Source organism: Sander lucioperca, chromosome 13, assembly GCF_008315115.2.
Source record: "Sander lucioperca isolate FBNREF2018 chromosome 13, SLUC_FBN_1.2, whole genome shotgun sequence".
NCBI classification, from domain to species: Eukaryota; Metazoa; Chordata; class Actinopteri; order Perciformes; family Percidae; genus Sander; species Sander lucioperca.
Genome location: NC_050185.1, coordinates 30,610,231 through 30,627,496, shown reverse-complemented (window position 1 = coordinate 30,627,496; position 17,266 = coordinate 30,610,231). Strand labels below are relative to the sequence as shown.

Below are 17,266 nucleotides of genomic sequence, written 5' to 3'. Positions count from 1 at the left end.
AATATACATTGATGAACTACTGCTCTTAACTGAAACCATTCAATGAGTCCCTTGTCATTTGCAAAAACGAACAGTTGTACACTTTGCATTAAAAGCGAGCAGTGGAAGTTAATATGACTTAGGAAATGTATATTTTAGCCCATGAGAGAGAGGGAGGAACAGAGTGAAAGAGATATTTACGCATCATACTCTAGCGTTGTAGAAAATTGATCTTCATGGTACATTTTCTGAGTAACATTATCTTCTGCTTACTTTTAAGGCAAAGAGTACAACTGTTAATTTGTGCAAATGATTAGTAGCCTAATCCTTGAATGGTATGATTATGACGGTTTCAATTCAGAGCAGTGGTCAGTTAATGTATATGTTTAGGCTGCTTACGCATTCAGTCGGTCCCTGATCGTCTGCCACTCTTTCTCTCGCTGTTTCACTACAGCAGCCGTGTTTCTTTTCTTTTTATACAAATAGTGTGTTTCACGTCATCATACTTCCACAAGAAGCTGCTGCTCACTCTGTATAAAGTATGTACAATGCGTATTCTCCATTTTGGCATCAGTACATCTGTGATCGACCTCGCGGTCTTTTGAGGAAAGCCGTGGACGCGCATCTATCTGAATTACTTCAGCCTGGCTCAACCTAGTCGCTCCTCCTCAGTCTGGCTTGGCCTTCGTGAAACGCACCAAGCCAGGATGCACAGATTAGACTAGGTCAAGCCTCGCTTTATCAGTTATCCTGGATTTATATATTCTGCTTTTGTGAAACAGGCCCCGGATCCCTCTATTACTCCCCAAACACAAATAAGATAAGACAAGGTATTTAGCTATCCTGGGGGAATTTGCTGTGCAGCAGTTGCAATACAAAATTCAAAGAGTGCAGTTACAAAGAATGCAAATATACAAAAGATTACAAATAAGTTAAGTACTGCAACATAGAACTAATTTGAAATACTTTATACATTGTTGTGTAGCTTAACCTATAATAACACACCGTCATGTATTAGTTTATTTATATTTTGTATTTGTTTTCTAGCTAAATATGCAAAGTCACTAAAGCTGTCAAATAAATGTAGTGGAGTAAAACGTACAATAGTGGCTTCCAAAATGTAGTAGAGTGTAATGTAGCATAAAATGGAAATACTTAAAATTGTACTTAAGTACAGTACTTAGTAAATACTTACTAAGTATTTAGTTACATTCCACCACTGGTCCTTACTGGTACACTACATGGCTGGATTAACCTGATACGGAGCCTCAAGGGCAGAACATTTCCTGTTAATTCAATTTTATTTATAGTATCAAATCATAACAAGAGTTATCTCAAGACACTTTACAGATAGAGTAGGTCTAGACCACACTATAATTGACAAAGACCCAACAATTCCAGTAATTCCCCCAAGAGCAAGCATTTAGTGCGACAGTGGCGAGGAAAAACTCCCTTTTAGGGAGAAACCTCAGACAGACCCAGGCTCTTGGTAGGCAGTGTCTGACGGTGCCGGTTGGGGGTGTGATGAGCAATGGCAATAATAGTCACAATAAAGATAATGGAACTATGACCAGAAATAGTAGTTCATGGCGTAGCAGGGCACTGCAGGGTGTTACAGGGCACTGCAGGGCATAGCAGGACGTAGCAGGGCACTGCAGGGCATAGCAGGACGTAGCAGGGCACTGCAGGGCATAGCAGGACGTAGCAGGGCACTGCAGGGCATAGCAGGGCGGGGAGCAGGACCATGGTGACAGCTGCAACCATGATTTAGGTGTTAACTCGCAATTAATCCCACATTTTTATCTATTCCATGCTTGCTTTGTGCTTTTGTCGCCTGGCTTTGACGAGGGGGCGGAGAATTGGCATCAGCTGTGTGCTTGGCCATCAAGTGGTATTTTCAGACTAGACGTGCTGCGATGATAGCTCAGTTCACAACGACAAAACACACAGATCACTTTGGTCTTGTCAATGGAACCATTTTGCAACTTTTTAAAAGTAAACTTTACATTCAGAATCTTATTGGCGTCCATTTCGGCGTCTCGCGCTCGCCATCCACTCAAAACGTAACGTTAGCCTACTACTCTTTGGCCGGCTCGTAAGCCCAAACTAGTGTGTGCGGCGTGCCTGTTGTTTTGTTTCCGGTCTAGCTTGATCCGGTGTGGTGTTGTAGTTTTTCTAACGTCACTAGTTGTTGCAACAGCATGTGAAAAAAACTACAAAGTTTGCTAGGCCAAAAAGAACTTTAATCTCACGATAAAAAAATTGACGCCGTTAAAATGGGTTTGCGTTAACGCCATTAATAATGCGTTTAACTGACAGCACTACTTTAAACCAATCACAATCATCATGGGCGACACTAAGCTCCGCACTGAGCCGCTGCGAAGGAAGGAACTTATTTAGGTGGAACGTTCAAAAGTTGTTGTCATGCCAGAGAAAACTCAGATTGGACAGATAGTCTAGCTAGCTGTCTGGATTTACCCTGCAGAGATCTGAGGAGCAGTTAACCATAGTCCTCAGAAATCAACCAGTTTAAAATTCCAACACAAAGAAAGCGGAAGGAAATGGACATCAGCAAACAATCCCAGAAGTGGAACGTCGAGTACATAGACTAAGCACCGAGCGACCCCCTCCATCTCCAGCCCTCTATCCATTGTATGTAAACTGTTGCTTCCAAGTTCCCATTTAATAGTAACTACATCCCCAAAAAATGTTTTTGAGTAGTACATTTCTATTTAACACTCATCTCAGAAAGAAAAGAACGTGGTACCCAATGCATTAAACAGAAGACAAGGATGACACATCATGAGAAAAAGGAAATCTGCTTTTTTACATTTCAGACTGAGAAGGGATCAGATTAGGAGCAGGAGTTGATCTGTGAGTTATAGCCTACAGTTCTACTAATCATTGTTTTCCATTAATTCTTCATCAGTCATGAATGGCTTGTAGGAATATCTAGTCCCAAACTAGACTTTAAGCAGGACCTTGTGGCTTGGCTTTATTAGTTAGTTTCTCCATCCCAGTCTCCAAGGTCCACATTACTCTATAGTTGTACAACTTCTTTTTGCCTGTGAAGTTGATATCTTCAAATATCTATACCCGTACCCTGGAGTCATCTTTTTAAACGTTTGCAGTTATTCTTGGAATAAATAAAAAAAAATGCTGATTGCTCCCGGCCTTTAAATTATTTAAAAGAGCGGCAGGGTTATCACCAGCAGATGATTGTCTTACACACAGTGGTGAGGCACATTTGGACACAATGACATGGAGTTAATAAAACATGGAGTCTGTTCCAATACTAGTTCATGACATGAAATAGTCAAGCTGTCTGTCCATCTATCTAAGTGATAAAAAAAAGCACAATAATTATATTTTCCATGAGAACAATGAGGAAACTAGCAGAAAATAAAGCTTACTCTAAACTGATTAACTGTCCAAATAAATGTGATTCAACCACATCTTTTTTTTTTTGGATGCTCAAATACATTTAGGCATATTTAATGTTATATACAATGAGTTGTGAGCAGCTTACAGAGGGATTAATCACAAGGTGTAAATGTGGAAATCTCATTTAATTCTTAAAACAGAGGCTTCGTGGTAACCTAGTGGTTAGGATTTACATGTCATGTTGATTATGCCAGGGACCTTGTAATGTATTAAAATTAAAAAACAGTCGGGTTTATTAACACAGGTGACATTTTAAATGAAGATATTAATACCAGTTATGTTTAGTCTGTCCTTTCATCTCACAACTGCACACAAGAACGAAATAAAATGCAGTAGGTTTGATTTATTAAATCAAGATATTTGTAAACTTCACATGTAAAAACATGGTGGGCTGCACACAGAAACACAGGTAGAGTAGAAGAACTGCAGGATTACAGTAGGCAGAAACACACTTTGCTGCATTTATTTTCCCAGCAGTTTGTTTACTCCTCACAGCAGCGGTACTGTTTGCATTACTTAATGTTATCAGAACATTGCATAAAGTTACTTTCAACAGCAAGGTCTAAAGACTGACCTTAAAATAACAGAAAATGTTCATATAAAATATTTACATTTGAAAAAAAGAAGTAAATTAACAAAAAACAGTCACATTTAAAATGTGATTCCTATTCATAAGGCCACTGACTGTCTAACTGATGAAACAAGCACTTTTTTTTGCCCCTTGTTGGCAGCGCAAAAGCAGTACACAATCTTGACTTTTTACGTCTAACTGGAAACATTAGCGTGCATTTGGAGTCATGGACAAGGAGTTAAGTTAATATGGATTCTCACTGGCTCATCATTTGTGAATTTGACACCAGTTTTCATGGTTGGACTGGACATTTGTAAATGCCTTATCTTTTAAGATACATAACTACATACAAAAACTAGGAATTGTGTGTCACATAGACAGTCAATCGACAACTCTTTTCCACTGGCTAAAATTCCCAGAAAATCAGTATTCAATCCTGCAAATTAAATTGTTAGAATTTTATGCCACACATTTTTTCTTTTTCAAAGAAAAATACTGTAATTGTATTCCTTTAGTCTGTCTGACTGTTACTTGCTCTGACAGATCTCACTGTGGCATCAATGCAAAATTCACTTTACCGAAAATAAATTATGAAGAAAAGGAGTTTAAAAAAACAACCTAACCCAGACAGGATCACTGCAGTCTCTCTATTGGCTGAGACAGAGTGGCTTGTTGGTGTTATGAAAAGCAACCCTTACCTTACAAATACAAAAATTTGGTACAAAACCCCCCTACGATTTGTATTAAAACACATGACTTCCACTGATGAGTTGCAGTCCCACAGCCCGTGTTTCTCAGGAGGACTTTTCTCTCTTCCACACGATCACCATATTTTTGTCACTAAGGGCCACCAGGTAGTGGAGCTCAGGGTCCATTGCTACACTGTTGATGGTGGGGCCCTCCACCTGGCCGATTCCCTTTCTTACCGGGGTCGGCCACTCCAGCACCTGCCAAAACAAAGACCATGTTAGCGGTCAGCGGTGAGCAAAGGAAAAGACATGTATGAGGAAGAGTTTCAGACGGCTCTCCAACTAAAAACTGATCTTTGCTCAGTATGATGTCTTGTGAATAAAAAGGATGAAATGCTAACAGAAAAATGAAAGTGTCAAATGCTTTCAACAAATACAAATTTCCAGTGTGCTTATATGATCATTAAGTAGATAGAAGTCTTTATTTCCTTGATTTGATATTTAGGGAGAAAGAATGAAATCAACTTATCACATCTTGAAAAGTCCTTTTTCATTGATCTGACAGCTGCTTGTTACCCATTTAAAAATGTCTAATATTTTGTTTAATTTTGTTGTGATATAGTAAAAAATGAATTTATAACCTTGGATGGTGACAGCCCCACTTAATGTCTATTTATAAAAGTGTGTGTGTGTGTGTGGGGGGGGGGGGTTCGGTGGGTCAGCACTGTCCCCTCACAGCAAGTAGGCACTGCCGAGTACAGGGGAACCTTGTCCCTTTCTATTTTTGGAGTTTGTATGTTCTCAAAGCGCCGGTTTCCTCCCACCGCCAAAAACATGTAAGTTAAGTTAGTGCACCTGTCAGTGCCCCTGACCAAAAGGCACTGCGGCAGCAGACAATGCAGAGGACAAATCTTGTTTCTATGTGTGCAGGTGCTTAGAAATGACCTTAAACTTTATAACTAAGACACCTTTCAACGTTAAAGTGCTCATATTATGCTTTTTGGCTTTTTCCCTTTCCTTTATTGGGTTATATCTTTTTTGTGCACGTTATAGGTTTACAAAGTGAAAAAGCCCAAAGTCCACCCCAAAGGGACTTACCATCTCCAACAGAAAACACTGTTCACAAACTGCTCCAAACAGCTCTATTGTAGTCCAGCCTTTACTTCAGAGACAAACGTGGTCACTTTGTAACACACGTTGTAATGCTCGCCCAGCTGCTAGCATGGCACGCCCTCATACTCTGCTTCTGACTGGCTAGTAGTCCTTATCTAGCTACTGTCAGGGCACGCCCTCATACTCTGCTTCTGACTGGCTAGTAGTCCTTATCTAGCTACTGTCAGGGCACGCCCTCATACTCTGCTTCTGACTGGCTAGTAGTCCTTACCTAGCTACTGAGCATGTGCGACTCCCAACAAAGATGGAACAGAAGTGAGATGTCTCACTCTGTAGCTAAAACAGAGAGCTCAACACACAGGGTGAAAAGAGGAGCTGCAGCAATGTGCAGTACAACAAAAAGATGATGTTTTTTGAAAATTAAATCATGTAAACTTATTCTGATATAACCTCTAAATACAATTATGAACCTGAAAATGAGCATAATATGAGCATGTTAAGAGTCATTAAAAGCAGGCCCCACAGAATAAGCCACATAGCTCTGTAAATTAAGAATATTACTGTTGAGATCTGGTGACATCACTACAACAAAGTCCGATTGGACAACAAACACAAGCAGGCAGACAAGTTGTAAACATTGACCTTTTAGGTCAAACTAAAAGTGAGCACACCCACAAATGTCAGTAACCTCTCTAACTCTACACACAACATACTGTAAGTTCAGTAGTTTCAAGTTTTCAACCTGTAACAGAGTTTGGCTTGTAATTTTACTGTTCCCAGTTGCTTTATTTTCCTAATCGTTACAGGACTTAGGGTTTATTAACAACCTGCCTTTTTACTGCTTTCGTTTCCCCCCGTCTGACTACTTTCTTAGGAATGTCACCGTGTTCCCAGATCTCAGCAATGAAACTTGGTGAGTGTAATGTTCAAACCTATGAGAAAATTGTTAGTGCTCGTGATTACCTCAGTGGGCAGTATGGGTTTCCCAGTCTGGAAACTGTTTTTCTGCAGGTCGTTGACGTGGTATGTCCATAGCCTGCCTTTGTCATCACCACACACTATGTAGGCTCGGCCTAAAGAGAGAGGAATGAACACACAAGTTTATTTTCAAAAACACAAAGCCCAGGAAATGCAGTACACCGGTCAAGCCTCAAACTGAGACTTTGCTTTGAGGCCTCAAACTGAGACATTGGTTTGAAAGTGAAAACAAAAGAAAATAAACAGGAAATGTTGCTTGAGGAGCACTTGTGTCTCTCTGCTGACATTTAAAAGGTGTTAGGAGGCATTCGGAGCAGATCCAGCGGTCCACTGCAGGATTGTGCGGTGGTGGGAGTGTCATATAAATGGCCCTTTGTTGTGACGTGCTTGTTGGGTTCCCTAATCCCCCAATGTAGCACAAGCAGACTTGATATTTCACAGTTATTGTTTGTCGTCAGATTGTTTTTATGATTTCTACATTTACAACCGCACTTTAAGGCATCTCTGTTTCACTAAGAAAGAGAGAAAAGCCAGGCCTTAAACTGGGGAGAACAGTGAACCAATCTGAAAGGTTTCTCTCATCTTGGTGTACAACAATGTTCTATTGTATTGTACTTGATTATTCATTATCAGAAAGCTTACATACTACTGGGCTTTTGTGCTATGGTAAAAAAAAAATAAAAAAAAAAAATTGACAAATACAGCACTACTGGTTAGATGGGTTGGGACTTACCAGGGCATGTGTTGAGAGCCAGGTAGGGAATCTCAGTGTTGGCCCACTGCAGCTCAGCCAGAACCACAGCACAAACTGTCCTGTCCTTCTTGTCAGGCCGCTGAGCCTTGGTCCTGCTCCAGCTCCACAAGTATATGGAACCATGCATGTAGTTCTTGGAGGCTAGACGAACATAATGACACAGTTGCAAAAGAAGAGAAAAATTTAGCCAAATTAGAGACATGCACAGAAAAAGGGAAACGTTGGGAGCAGGGTTTGTGCAGATCTTAGAATTTAAATTGACATTGAAATTAAGAAAACACAGCGTATAAAATCATCCCAATTCTGACTGATTAAAGTTTAAAAAACTAAACACGCAAACATATCACTTCAAGCAACAGCATGGAGATGTTTAATAGCTGGTTGTTAGATACACTAATGTACGGACAGACATGTAGTCCATTGGGAGTCATGGCCAAACTAGACAGGGACCAACAAGAAACAAAATGATAGTGCCACCAAGTGGGCGACTAAAGTAAAAACTTGAGGACAGGGCATTTGCATAACTGACCAATTTACATATTTAGTATTAGGTATATAAAACACAATTTAAGGCTGATTTATTGTTAAATTAGCCACTACCTACTCCCTAATATCTGCCTCTGACTTGTTTGGTCCATGGCTAAAACTCTCCACCCAGTGTGACCCAATATTACTCACATGAGGGGGCCATACTTTTATAGTTGTAAATAAGACTACAGTGGTATGGTGGTTAACTGTAAGAATGTCACTTACCCACTATGTCATCTGTAAGAAAACTCAGGCCATCAATGGTGTGGTAGTCATGGTGTTCGTCTTCCTTCTTATATATGGGGAAAGTTATCTCCATCTCCTCAGACCTACTAAAAAAAATAACACTATATGTTACTGGCTGGTCCACATGTATGATTGTATACACGTACACATTGTCTTCTGATTTAAACTGCTGCATATTTTGTAATGTCTGACCGTGTAGAAACGGAATTACATTGGTAATTTGAACCATGCAGCTGACACATGAACGTTCTGAAATGACAGCATTTCAGAACATGATTGACAGTCTGACCTAGTAAGATTGCCGTTGTGAGATTTGCGTAAAAGTGATTCAGGTACGTATTGCATCATATTTACTTAACGTGTTGCATGTCTGAGAGGGACTTTAAAGACTGTTTGTCTGCAGGACATGTCTGAACAAATCACTTCAAAAAGATCAGCATCAACCAAAAGTTCAAGGCAAGAGGACACACACTGTGGACACACACGCACAGTGTATTCCTTTACCTCTTTGTGTTGTTGGTGCCGAGTTGTGTGTTGTAGCAGTGCAGGCCGTCCTCACAGGCAGTCAGTAGGTGTGAGCTGGGGGAAGTGGGGGGGAGGCAGATGTGTAGAGGAGTGGCGCTGATCTCCAACACCAGCAGCTGACTGGAAGGACAAACAGAAATATTCTCAACATCTCTCTCTCTCTCTCTCTCTCATTACATGGTCATTACAAATGCAAATGTACAGCTGAGGTTTGTTCAAAGTAATGAAGCTAAAAACACCACCAAACACACACAGTTATGATTTAATTATATAATTCAAAAGAAACACTCCACATCTGTTAAAAATGTTGTTTTGGCTTAGGAAAGGTATTCTTATACATTCTAGATTTAAAAGTGACTTTGCCAAGCAGAAATACTCACACAACTTTATAGTTGTACTGGCTGTCCACTCCACCGATGTCCCACATCACAATCTTGTTATCATATGATCCCGCTGCAAGAGAAGACGTGAACTGGTGAGACCAGGACCACACACTGAAGTAAATCAGATTTTAAAAAACAACCTAAAAACCACTATTGCAACAAGTCCGTCTTAAATGACATGGTTATCGTACAGCAGTGGTTGCCAAACTGGTACAAAAAGAAAAAGAAAAACGTATGATGACCCTCAATGCCAAACTTTGTTGGGAATATATTGTGTGTTCAATATATGAAGTTTGGAAATTTGTCCCCCTTAATATTTGTAATTTACCAGAAGTGAAAGTGAGGACACCCAAATGTTGATAACAGTCTGTCATTGCATAAAGTGCAAAAGCTCAAACTTTTGTCACCTTAGTTTTTTTTCTTATAAATGAGTTAAAGCTAAACAGTGGCTCATTTACAACCTGCCAATCGTCTGACGTTCATCTTCGTCATTATTAATTATTACTGATAGAAGCGAGGGCCAAAACTATCAAAAATGCCCCAAGTTGGAATCAGGTAGAACTTTAACCTGTCAGCTTTTGGACCTCTGAAATGGGCGACTGACAACCAAACAGAACTCATACTGCTAGTTGTCATTCTATACGAAGTAACCTTGACTCACTGAAGAGGAAGTTCCCCTGGCGGTGGTTGAAGCGCAGGACAGACAGCGCCTTGCGGCTGGCTCGGAACTCCCCGTAGGCCATGTTATTTCTGGGGTGGATCAGTTTGACCAGTCCTTTCTTCCCTCCAGCTGCCAGAATGCTGCAGTGTTGAGCTGAGGCCCCGCCTCCCCTGGACATCAACACTGTGGACCAGGCCAGGGAGAAGAACTCCTGTTGCACAACAGATACAAACAACATCAAGCTTAGATTATGATACAAATACTTCATTTTATCCTCCATACACGCTGTTTTCCCGACACATGTTCATCTAGGCTGCACCATCACAGTTTTATCACGCCCGCCACAAAATCAATACTGACAATTAAATAATACATTTATGAACTGTGCTAATGTGTGCAAAGTTCAGGCTAGCTGCGGAGAAAGGCTAAAGCAGCACATGTCCAGGTAATTTTATATCTCATAAATAGAGATTGTAATTCTGGGGAACAGAAGGGTTTTCCATAGTGACAGCATTCAGATTTCGACCACAAGTATTAGAAGGATATGACAGGATGAAAAATACAATTAACTTAAAAAAATATTTTTGTGAATGCAGATACAGAAGGAGAATCATTTAAAACTGTTAAGGAATAAATGGAGCGAACCTCGCCAGGAACTTTGTACTTCTTCATCACCAGCCCGGTTTCACAGTCAATCACGCAGAGAGAGTCTCCACCACAGGTAGCAACCAAACGGCTTCCTCCACCAGTGCCTGTTAACACAGGAAAGAGACTGAGTTTATTATTTTTTCACTGTAGAAAAAGGGTTGTAGGTTACCCTGGAAATCCAGAGTTCTCGCGAGAGCACAATTTGAATTTGCTCAGTGAGTTACTCTTGCATTCAGTAATGATGCTCATTAACTATGCCCCTGTAGTCGAGCTGCACCAATCACATCGGTGTATCTGATATAGGCGGGCCAGAGGCGAGCTAAACAGATGGCGACAGTTTCATCTACCAGTTAGCTCCGCTGGTAGCTAAGCGAATGGATACGTCACCTCGTGTATTGTTGTGATTGGCCGTAGTGTTATCCAATTGTGTACAGTGAGATTTTCAAATGCATACTTGGTGCCGCCCCTCGAGTTGGGCCATTTTCATTACTCAGTGCCAAAACCGTAATGTTTCAGATTTGGGTCTGGATTTCCAGGCTAGTTATAGGTAGGTGTGGTATAAAAAAAAATAAAAATAAAAAAAAATAAAAAAATCGAAGATAGTCTGTTCCTCGATTTTTTTTTTTTTTTTTTTTAAATCGATTCCCTTTCCCTAGAATCGATATTTTTTATTTATTTATTTTTAACCAATGATAAATTCTATTTAGAAATCAATTAGTTTTTACAAACGGCTCATGATATGTTTCTAGAAGTGTATTATCTTAACTTTTGTTCTTGTTAAAGAAGGAAAAGAAAATCACAATACTCAATACTATCGAATCGCAATACTTATGGAATCGCAATAACATGAAAATCGCAAAACAAATCGTACCGTGAAAGAATCGAATTGGGACAAAAGCATGTTGTCTAGTTATAGGAAAACTTTTAAAATATCACTATGCATTTACAGACTTCCATGTTGATAATCAATGCCTATTTGAAAAGCTGCCGTGATCATTTTGATGCGATGATAACAGTACCGTTGAAATCTGGCACTGGCTGGAAAGCACAGGCCCACAGCTGGGTAGAGAAGTCCTCCGAGCTGTCCTGTTTGCTGTGGCACTGGAGGACGTGGAGAGGCTTCAGACACACTGGCTGCTGGAGGAAGGAAACATGGACAGAGGGGAAGATGGACAGGGGGAGATAGCAGAGAAGTGGGGAAAGAAGGGACTTTAATAACATGACATTCTGACAGCTGGGGATTCGATATTGCTGTACAGATATACATGTTCACCATGTTAGTTTATGTTAGTTTCATCATTCCAATTTGCTAATTAGAGGTAAATGCAAAACGCAGCTGTTTTGTAGGTATTTGGTCATAAACCAAAGAATTTGACCTGATGATGGTGCTAGATGAAAAGTTTAGGGATTGCCAAATGTATTACAATTGGTCCTGAGGGGGAGATGAATCTGTGTACAACAATTAATCCAATAGTTGTTGACATATTTCAGGACCAAAATGGTGGACCGATATTGCCATGTCTGGAGCCAGACCTCTGTACAAAAAATACACTTTTGTACAAGTGTTAATGTTTGATCTTTCATAAAAACATTAGGCTTTATCCTTGGGGGACCTTGAATATGCACAACAAGTTGAATGAGAATCTGGCCAGTGGATGTTGAGATATCTTGGACTGCTCTGGGCCAAAGTGGACAGATAGACTAAGCAGTAGACCAAATAAATTGTGTAGGGTGTCTGTAGGGTGTTAAATAGGTTTTACACCCTAGAGATAGTAGGGGTGGAACTGTGAGCATGCAAGGTATTTCTCTCTTGTGGCCCCCAAAACAGTCTTCTGTTCTGTGACTGAGGAGCAGCCCCTCCCCTCTGCTCTCTCCTCTTCTTTGGTCCCACAATATTTCATGGTTTCAGGAACAACACAGGGTTTAACAGCTGAGTTCACATTACCTGTGTCTTGCTGGGGCTCTTTATTGTGGACAACATGTCAGCGTCTGTTCTGTTCTTCTGTTTTCTCTGAGCACCATCGTCCTCTTTGGTTGGTCGCACTGTTGTCGCACCTCTCCTGGGCGTCGTCTGTCCTCTGGTGGGGGTAGAGGGAGGCTGACTTATCTTGCGGGGGCTCATCCTGACAGCGCTGGTCTGGGTTAGCGTCTCAAGTTTGCGGAGACTGGATTTGCGAGGACTGGCTTCAGCTGGGGAGGCTGGGAGATCTGCGCGCAATTTCTTGCGAGGTGTCAGTCTGATGATGGCGTCCACTGACGCAGTTTGTTTCCTCTTGGTCGGCGTCGAGGCACCCTGGCGAAAGCAAACAGTTGAGCTTTAAATCAACTCCAGAACTAAACATTTACACACAACATCCTGAATTTCCTTTACTATGCCTAAACCGTATTACCCACCACCACTACTACTACCATTACTTTCTAAAGTCATCGTTTCAGAATCACAATGACAGCCAAGTTCAGTATAGACAGCGTGTTGAAGCAGGTCATCCTTCGAGATCTTACACAGTTCTCTTTAGTGTCAACAGACTCCTTGCTCTCTGGTTCTTTCTTTGGTTCTGTCAGAGAGTGCAGATACTCCTTAGCGATATTCTCTACCTAAGAACCAAAGGAGACAAAGAGATAGTTGCTAAAAAAAAATGACAGAAGGCAATGCAAAAAAAGGGCCAGAAGATCACCAACATCTGGAACGTACCCTCCATTTGGTGAAATCACTGACTGAACTGGGTCCAAATTTAACTTGTTGACGGGCAGTGTTGACAAAGTCTTTCTCCAAGGCCGACATCTTCTCTGCTGTGATGGGATCCGGAAGACAGAAGCTCTTCTCCCAAACTGCAATTATCTAAAATAATAAATAAAATTTGTACACTGACAAAAGCAACAGCTCATGCAATAAAATAAACAGAACTGTAACCACACTGGCAGTGTGACATCATTCTTAGACATAACTTAGTATAGAGTATTATACTTGTCTTGATATCATAAAATAGGGCAAAATAAGCAGTTTCATACCCTGGTCCTCAAGTTCTCCGTGTAGACATAGCGCAGGTGGTTTGCAGTCGTGCTGACATCTTTACCGTTGTGAATCCTCAGTTTGGGCAACAACGCCATCAGCTTGTAGTTATCACTCACCTGAGAAAGAAAATCAATATTAACAAGGAACAAAGAAACGCAATACCACATTACTTAAGTAGTAGTAATACAAATACAAAGCCATGTCCTCACAGTGATATAAAGATTGTCCTCCATCTTGAGCTCCTCCAGATTGCTTAGAGACTCCAGAGTGGTAACATCCTCCAGCTGGTTGTCGCTGAGGTCCAGGGAGCGAAGGGCAGGCAGCTCCAGGTTCTTGGGCAACTCCTGCAGTCTGTTCCCAGAAAGATCCCACTGCTCCAGGCACTGGAGTCGGGACAGCAGCCTGACCGGCAAGTCCTGAGACTTCAGTGCCAGCCTAGACAGACTGAATAGCAGAGAGCAGAGAGTCAGTGTTTCTAGAAAGTATGATATCAAACTAAATGTTGTAGTTGATGATCTCTGCAACAACTGTTCTTTCCAGCTCAGCATCCTTTACATAATTTAAAAAAGGTACACTGTGTAGGAATTTCTCCCATCTAGCGGTGAAATTGTATTTTGCATTCAAACGAATAGTGCTCTCTAGCGCCTCGCTTTTTCAAATGCGTGTTGCAACTACGGTAGCCGTTATGTACCAAGAAGCTATGACGACATGTCTTCCAATTTTTGCTTTTTTGGCGACGAGGATTCCTTCTCCTACGGCTCGGCATAAGTATGATCCTCTATTATGAACTAAAGTGCAGTGCATGCTTTCAAATTTGCCGGGGCGGTGACCAGCGGCTCTCACTGATCTCCTTCTCCGTTTCAGCTGGTTTCAGTCACGTGACGCTGGCTCTGAACGAGAATGCGTTGTGGATTAGCTAGCAGGTAGGCTAGTGCTTTATGTCCCTATAGATAATAGTTTTTCAAAATGGCGGCATGGAAGCCTCCTTGGACTTGCCCGTCCAATGTAAACACAGATAAGAAATTCTTCGCTCACGAGGATAAGTCAGATCATTGGCAGAGGTCATTTTACACCAATGAGGACATATTTATGAATGAAGACATTTATTTTAGCTAATAAAATACTTAAAACATTACACAGTGTACCATTATACTGGAGTTGACACTGGGGTCACATACGCAAACAAAAACACAACCCTTGAAAGACCACATCTTTTTTCCAACTCTAGTTTCAAACTACTTCCTATATTGTACTTTATAAATTTGCGACAGAAATGTGTGCAAACCTTTAAAAAAAAGGTCAGAGAAAACCTTACAAAAATCAACAACTTGGGATTTTGAATCAAAGCGACAAAAATGGTTGTAACAATGTATGTATTTAAGTATTTAACGTGTCACGTTTCTGATCCATTTAATAAGGTCAGCGCACACCGATACCAATCCAGTACATCTGGTGCATGAATACGAATTTCTGGGTAGTGACGTCCTCAAAATATAATCAGGTCACCAATATATAAATAGTGCAACTTTGCAAATACGTATCATGGGCCGTCACCTACAAATCAAACACTATCATTAGGACAATATAACCATGCTTACTTCAGTGTCTTGATTTGCTCCAGTTTGTTGGTTTTTGGAGATCCTTTGTCCAGTAGCAGTTTCTCTGTTATTTTCTCCATTGATTATCTGTAGAAAAGACCACAATTTAAAAATAAAGATACCAGAGAAATAATTGTAGAGTGAGGACTAAAGAGTTTCAGTGCCCTCTTCTGTAGTAAGATTCAAGTCTGTAACACATCTGACCCCACCCAGCATCATTTATGGGTGCTCTGCTGCACCTAACACACCAGGTTGTATGGACCACGCCCTGGGTGCTCTTCTACATCTCTTCAGCAAGGTGACTTCAATCACTGGAATTTGGCAAGATTCTTGTAAGTTGCTCTTTAATTGTAGCAGTAATAAAAGGTAACCTGCAAGGTATTTTACCAGTAATGGCCCTGTGGAGCAATGATTTGATGAGCAGGTCCCTTTTTGGCCTGTATCTCATGCTCTACCAGTACACACATGAGAAACATGCGACACAAGCACATGGACGAGGCAATACACATTCCTGCCATTGGTTTCGCCCATTTAGGTTGTAGATTTAAAAATATTTATTTAACAATCACATTTGCAGCTGTTTACTAAGGATTGAAACATATTAAATACAACTGTTAAGCCTAAAAAAAATAGATACATCATGCATTTTGGTGAGAAACTAAATGTATACATGTATACAGGATGGAAACTTTACAGGGGAACTTTGGTTAACTAAGGGCATTCATTCCTAAACTTTAACCTCATTAACAAAAAGCCTCCACATATGTCTTTGTGTGTTATCTCTGTACATTGCACATATTATTCTTCATAGTCAATATGCTGCACATTCCTGCACAAAACTGTATAGCTCTTCCATTTGAAAACAGATATATTTAAAAAAAAAAAATAAAAAAAAAATTGTCATTGTTGTATCGTAACTTGTTCTATTCTGTATTAAATGTTTAATGACTTGCTTTTATTTTATATTTTCTCTTTACATGTTTATCATTATGCAGTTTCAGTGTTATACTAGATTAATTATACAGTAGTGGAATTGTCTGTGTTTAGTCTTGATTTCTTTGTTTCAGTGGGTTGGGTCAATACTACGAACACATGGAGAGGCCTTTAGCACTCACTCAGTGGCAGGCATGTAATGTGGAATCTGCCTGTTGTTTGTGGGAGTTTTCAAGTTATTGTGACAATAAAAGTGCTTAAAGTCGCCTTCACAACAATTTGTAATCCTATTTGTGGGTTTATGATCCATCCAACCACAATGTGTACAAATCATGGTTAATACTTTCTCACATTTGCTGAGCAACTCCACTATTTACACAAACTCAACATACCCTGTGGGGTACAAGCATTTACCTGGCTGGGAATTACTAGTAAAATGCAGCCATTGTTTCTCTTCTCTTTAAAACTACTTCTGTCGATCTTCTTTTACAATATCTTTGTTCTAAATACACATAACAGTTAGGTTCCAGTAAAGTGTGATTGTTTTGCTTAATACTGGCATGTGTCGTGGTACATTGCATGGGATGCTCTGCTTTTTTCGTTTCTTTGTTTACTTAGCAAAGATATTCTTGCTTTTTTTAACTGATTGAATCGGTTTTATGAATGAAAAGGTTTGCTGCAATCAATACACACGTCCCCAGTGAGTGTATTGTTATCAGAAGGTTAACGTAAAGACTTGAGAAGAGGTAATTTACCTGAGAATACAATAACAAAGCACAACACACAAGTTCCAGCCTCAACTGCAGGTTTTGTACCTCGAATACTAGCTCTTCAGATACGTTGTATTGCCTTTAAAACATAGCAGTGTTTATTTAAACGTTACACCATGATACATTTGTTGAGGGAACTTATATTAACGCCAACTTACTCAACAGAGGTTAGCTAGCCACGTTGGAAGCAGCGACTGCCATTTATTTGCATTTTTAGGCTACTACGTTAACATTATAGGCAATAAACTGCTTATTCTTAAGTTTTAAATCATATCCTAAATAATCGTTTATCTTTTATAAGCAAACATGGTTTATGAATGTGTTAATATCCGTGGATAAAAGTTACTTACCAACACTTCTTCAGCATCTACAAGTGAACTAACCATGGAGGAACTAACTAGAAACCGAGCTTTCCCGGGGAAACACTGCGTGT

The 17,266-nt window shown here is 40.2% G+C and overlaps 1 protein-coding gene across 5 annotated transcripts; it reads right to left on the bottom strand.

The window, feature by feature from the left end:
- Nucleotides 1-3,742: 3,742 nt before the first annotated feature.
- On the bottom strand, nucleotides 3,743-17,254 carry lrwd1 (leucine-rich repeats and WD repeat domain containing 1). 5 transcript variants are annotated; one of them, XM_036008920.1, is made up of 17 exons: nucleotides 17,184-17,254; nucleotides 15,131-15,217; nucleotides 13,742-13,976; nucleotides 13,529-13,648; nucleotides 13,212-13,358; nucleotides 13,022-13,114; nucleotides 12,465-12,812; nucleotides 11,539-11,656; nucleotides 10,517-10,623; nucleotides 9,872-10,082; nucleotides 9,208-9,280; nucleotides 8,807-8,947; nucleotides 8,282-8,388; nucleotides 7,508-7,669; nucleotides 6,760-6,869; nucleotides 4,778-4,941; nucleotides 3,743-4,745 (listed from the first exon to the last, which is right to left on the bottom strand). In XM_036008920.1, exons 2-16 carry the CDS (start codon nucleotides 15,208-15,210, stop codon nucleotides 4,789-4,791), a joined length of 2,205 nt encoding a protein of 734 aa, XP_035864813.1. In that variant the 5' UTR covers nucleotides 15,211-15,217; nucleotides 17,184-17,254; the 3' UTR covers nucleotides 3,743-4,745; nucleotides 4,778-4,788. The 5 variants fall into 5 exon arrangements, with proteins under 5 accessions (XP_035864813.1, XP_031164098.1, XP_031164099.1 ...); XM_031308238.2 differs by having other exon boundaries at nucleotides 3,743-4,941; XM_031308239.2 differs by having other exon boundaries at nucleotides 3,743-4,941; nucleotides 8,282-8,385.
- Nucleotides 17,255-17,266: the final 12 nt, after the last annotated feature.

Excerpts from the sequence above, each read along its gene's own strand:
- lrwd1 (XM_031308238.2), bottom strand. The coding sequence starts at position 15,210 with ATGGAGAAAATAACAGAGAAACTGCTACTGGACAAAGGATCTCCAAAA. Across the intron at positions 12,813-13,021 it reads TTGACACTAAAGAGAACTGT|GGTGCCTCGACGCCGACCAA; the intron begins GTAAGATCTCGA and ends TGCTTTCGCCAG. Across the intron at positions 6,870-7,507 it reads GGCTCTCAACACATGCCCTG|GCCGAGCCTACATAGTGTGT; the intron begins GTAAGTCCCAAC and ends CTCTCTCTTTAG.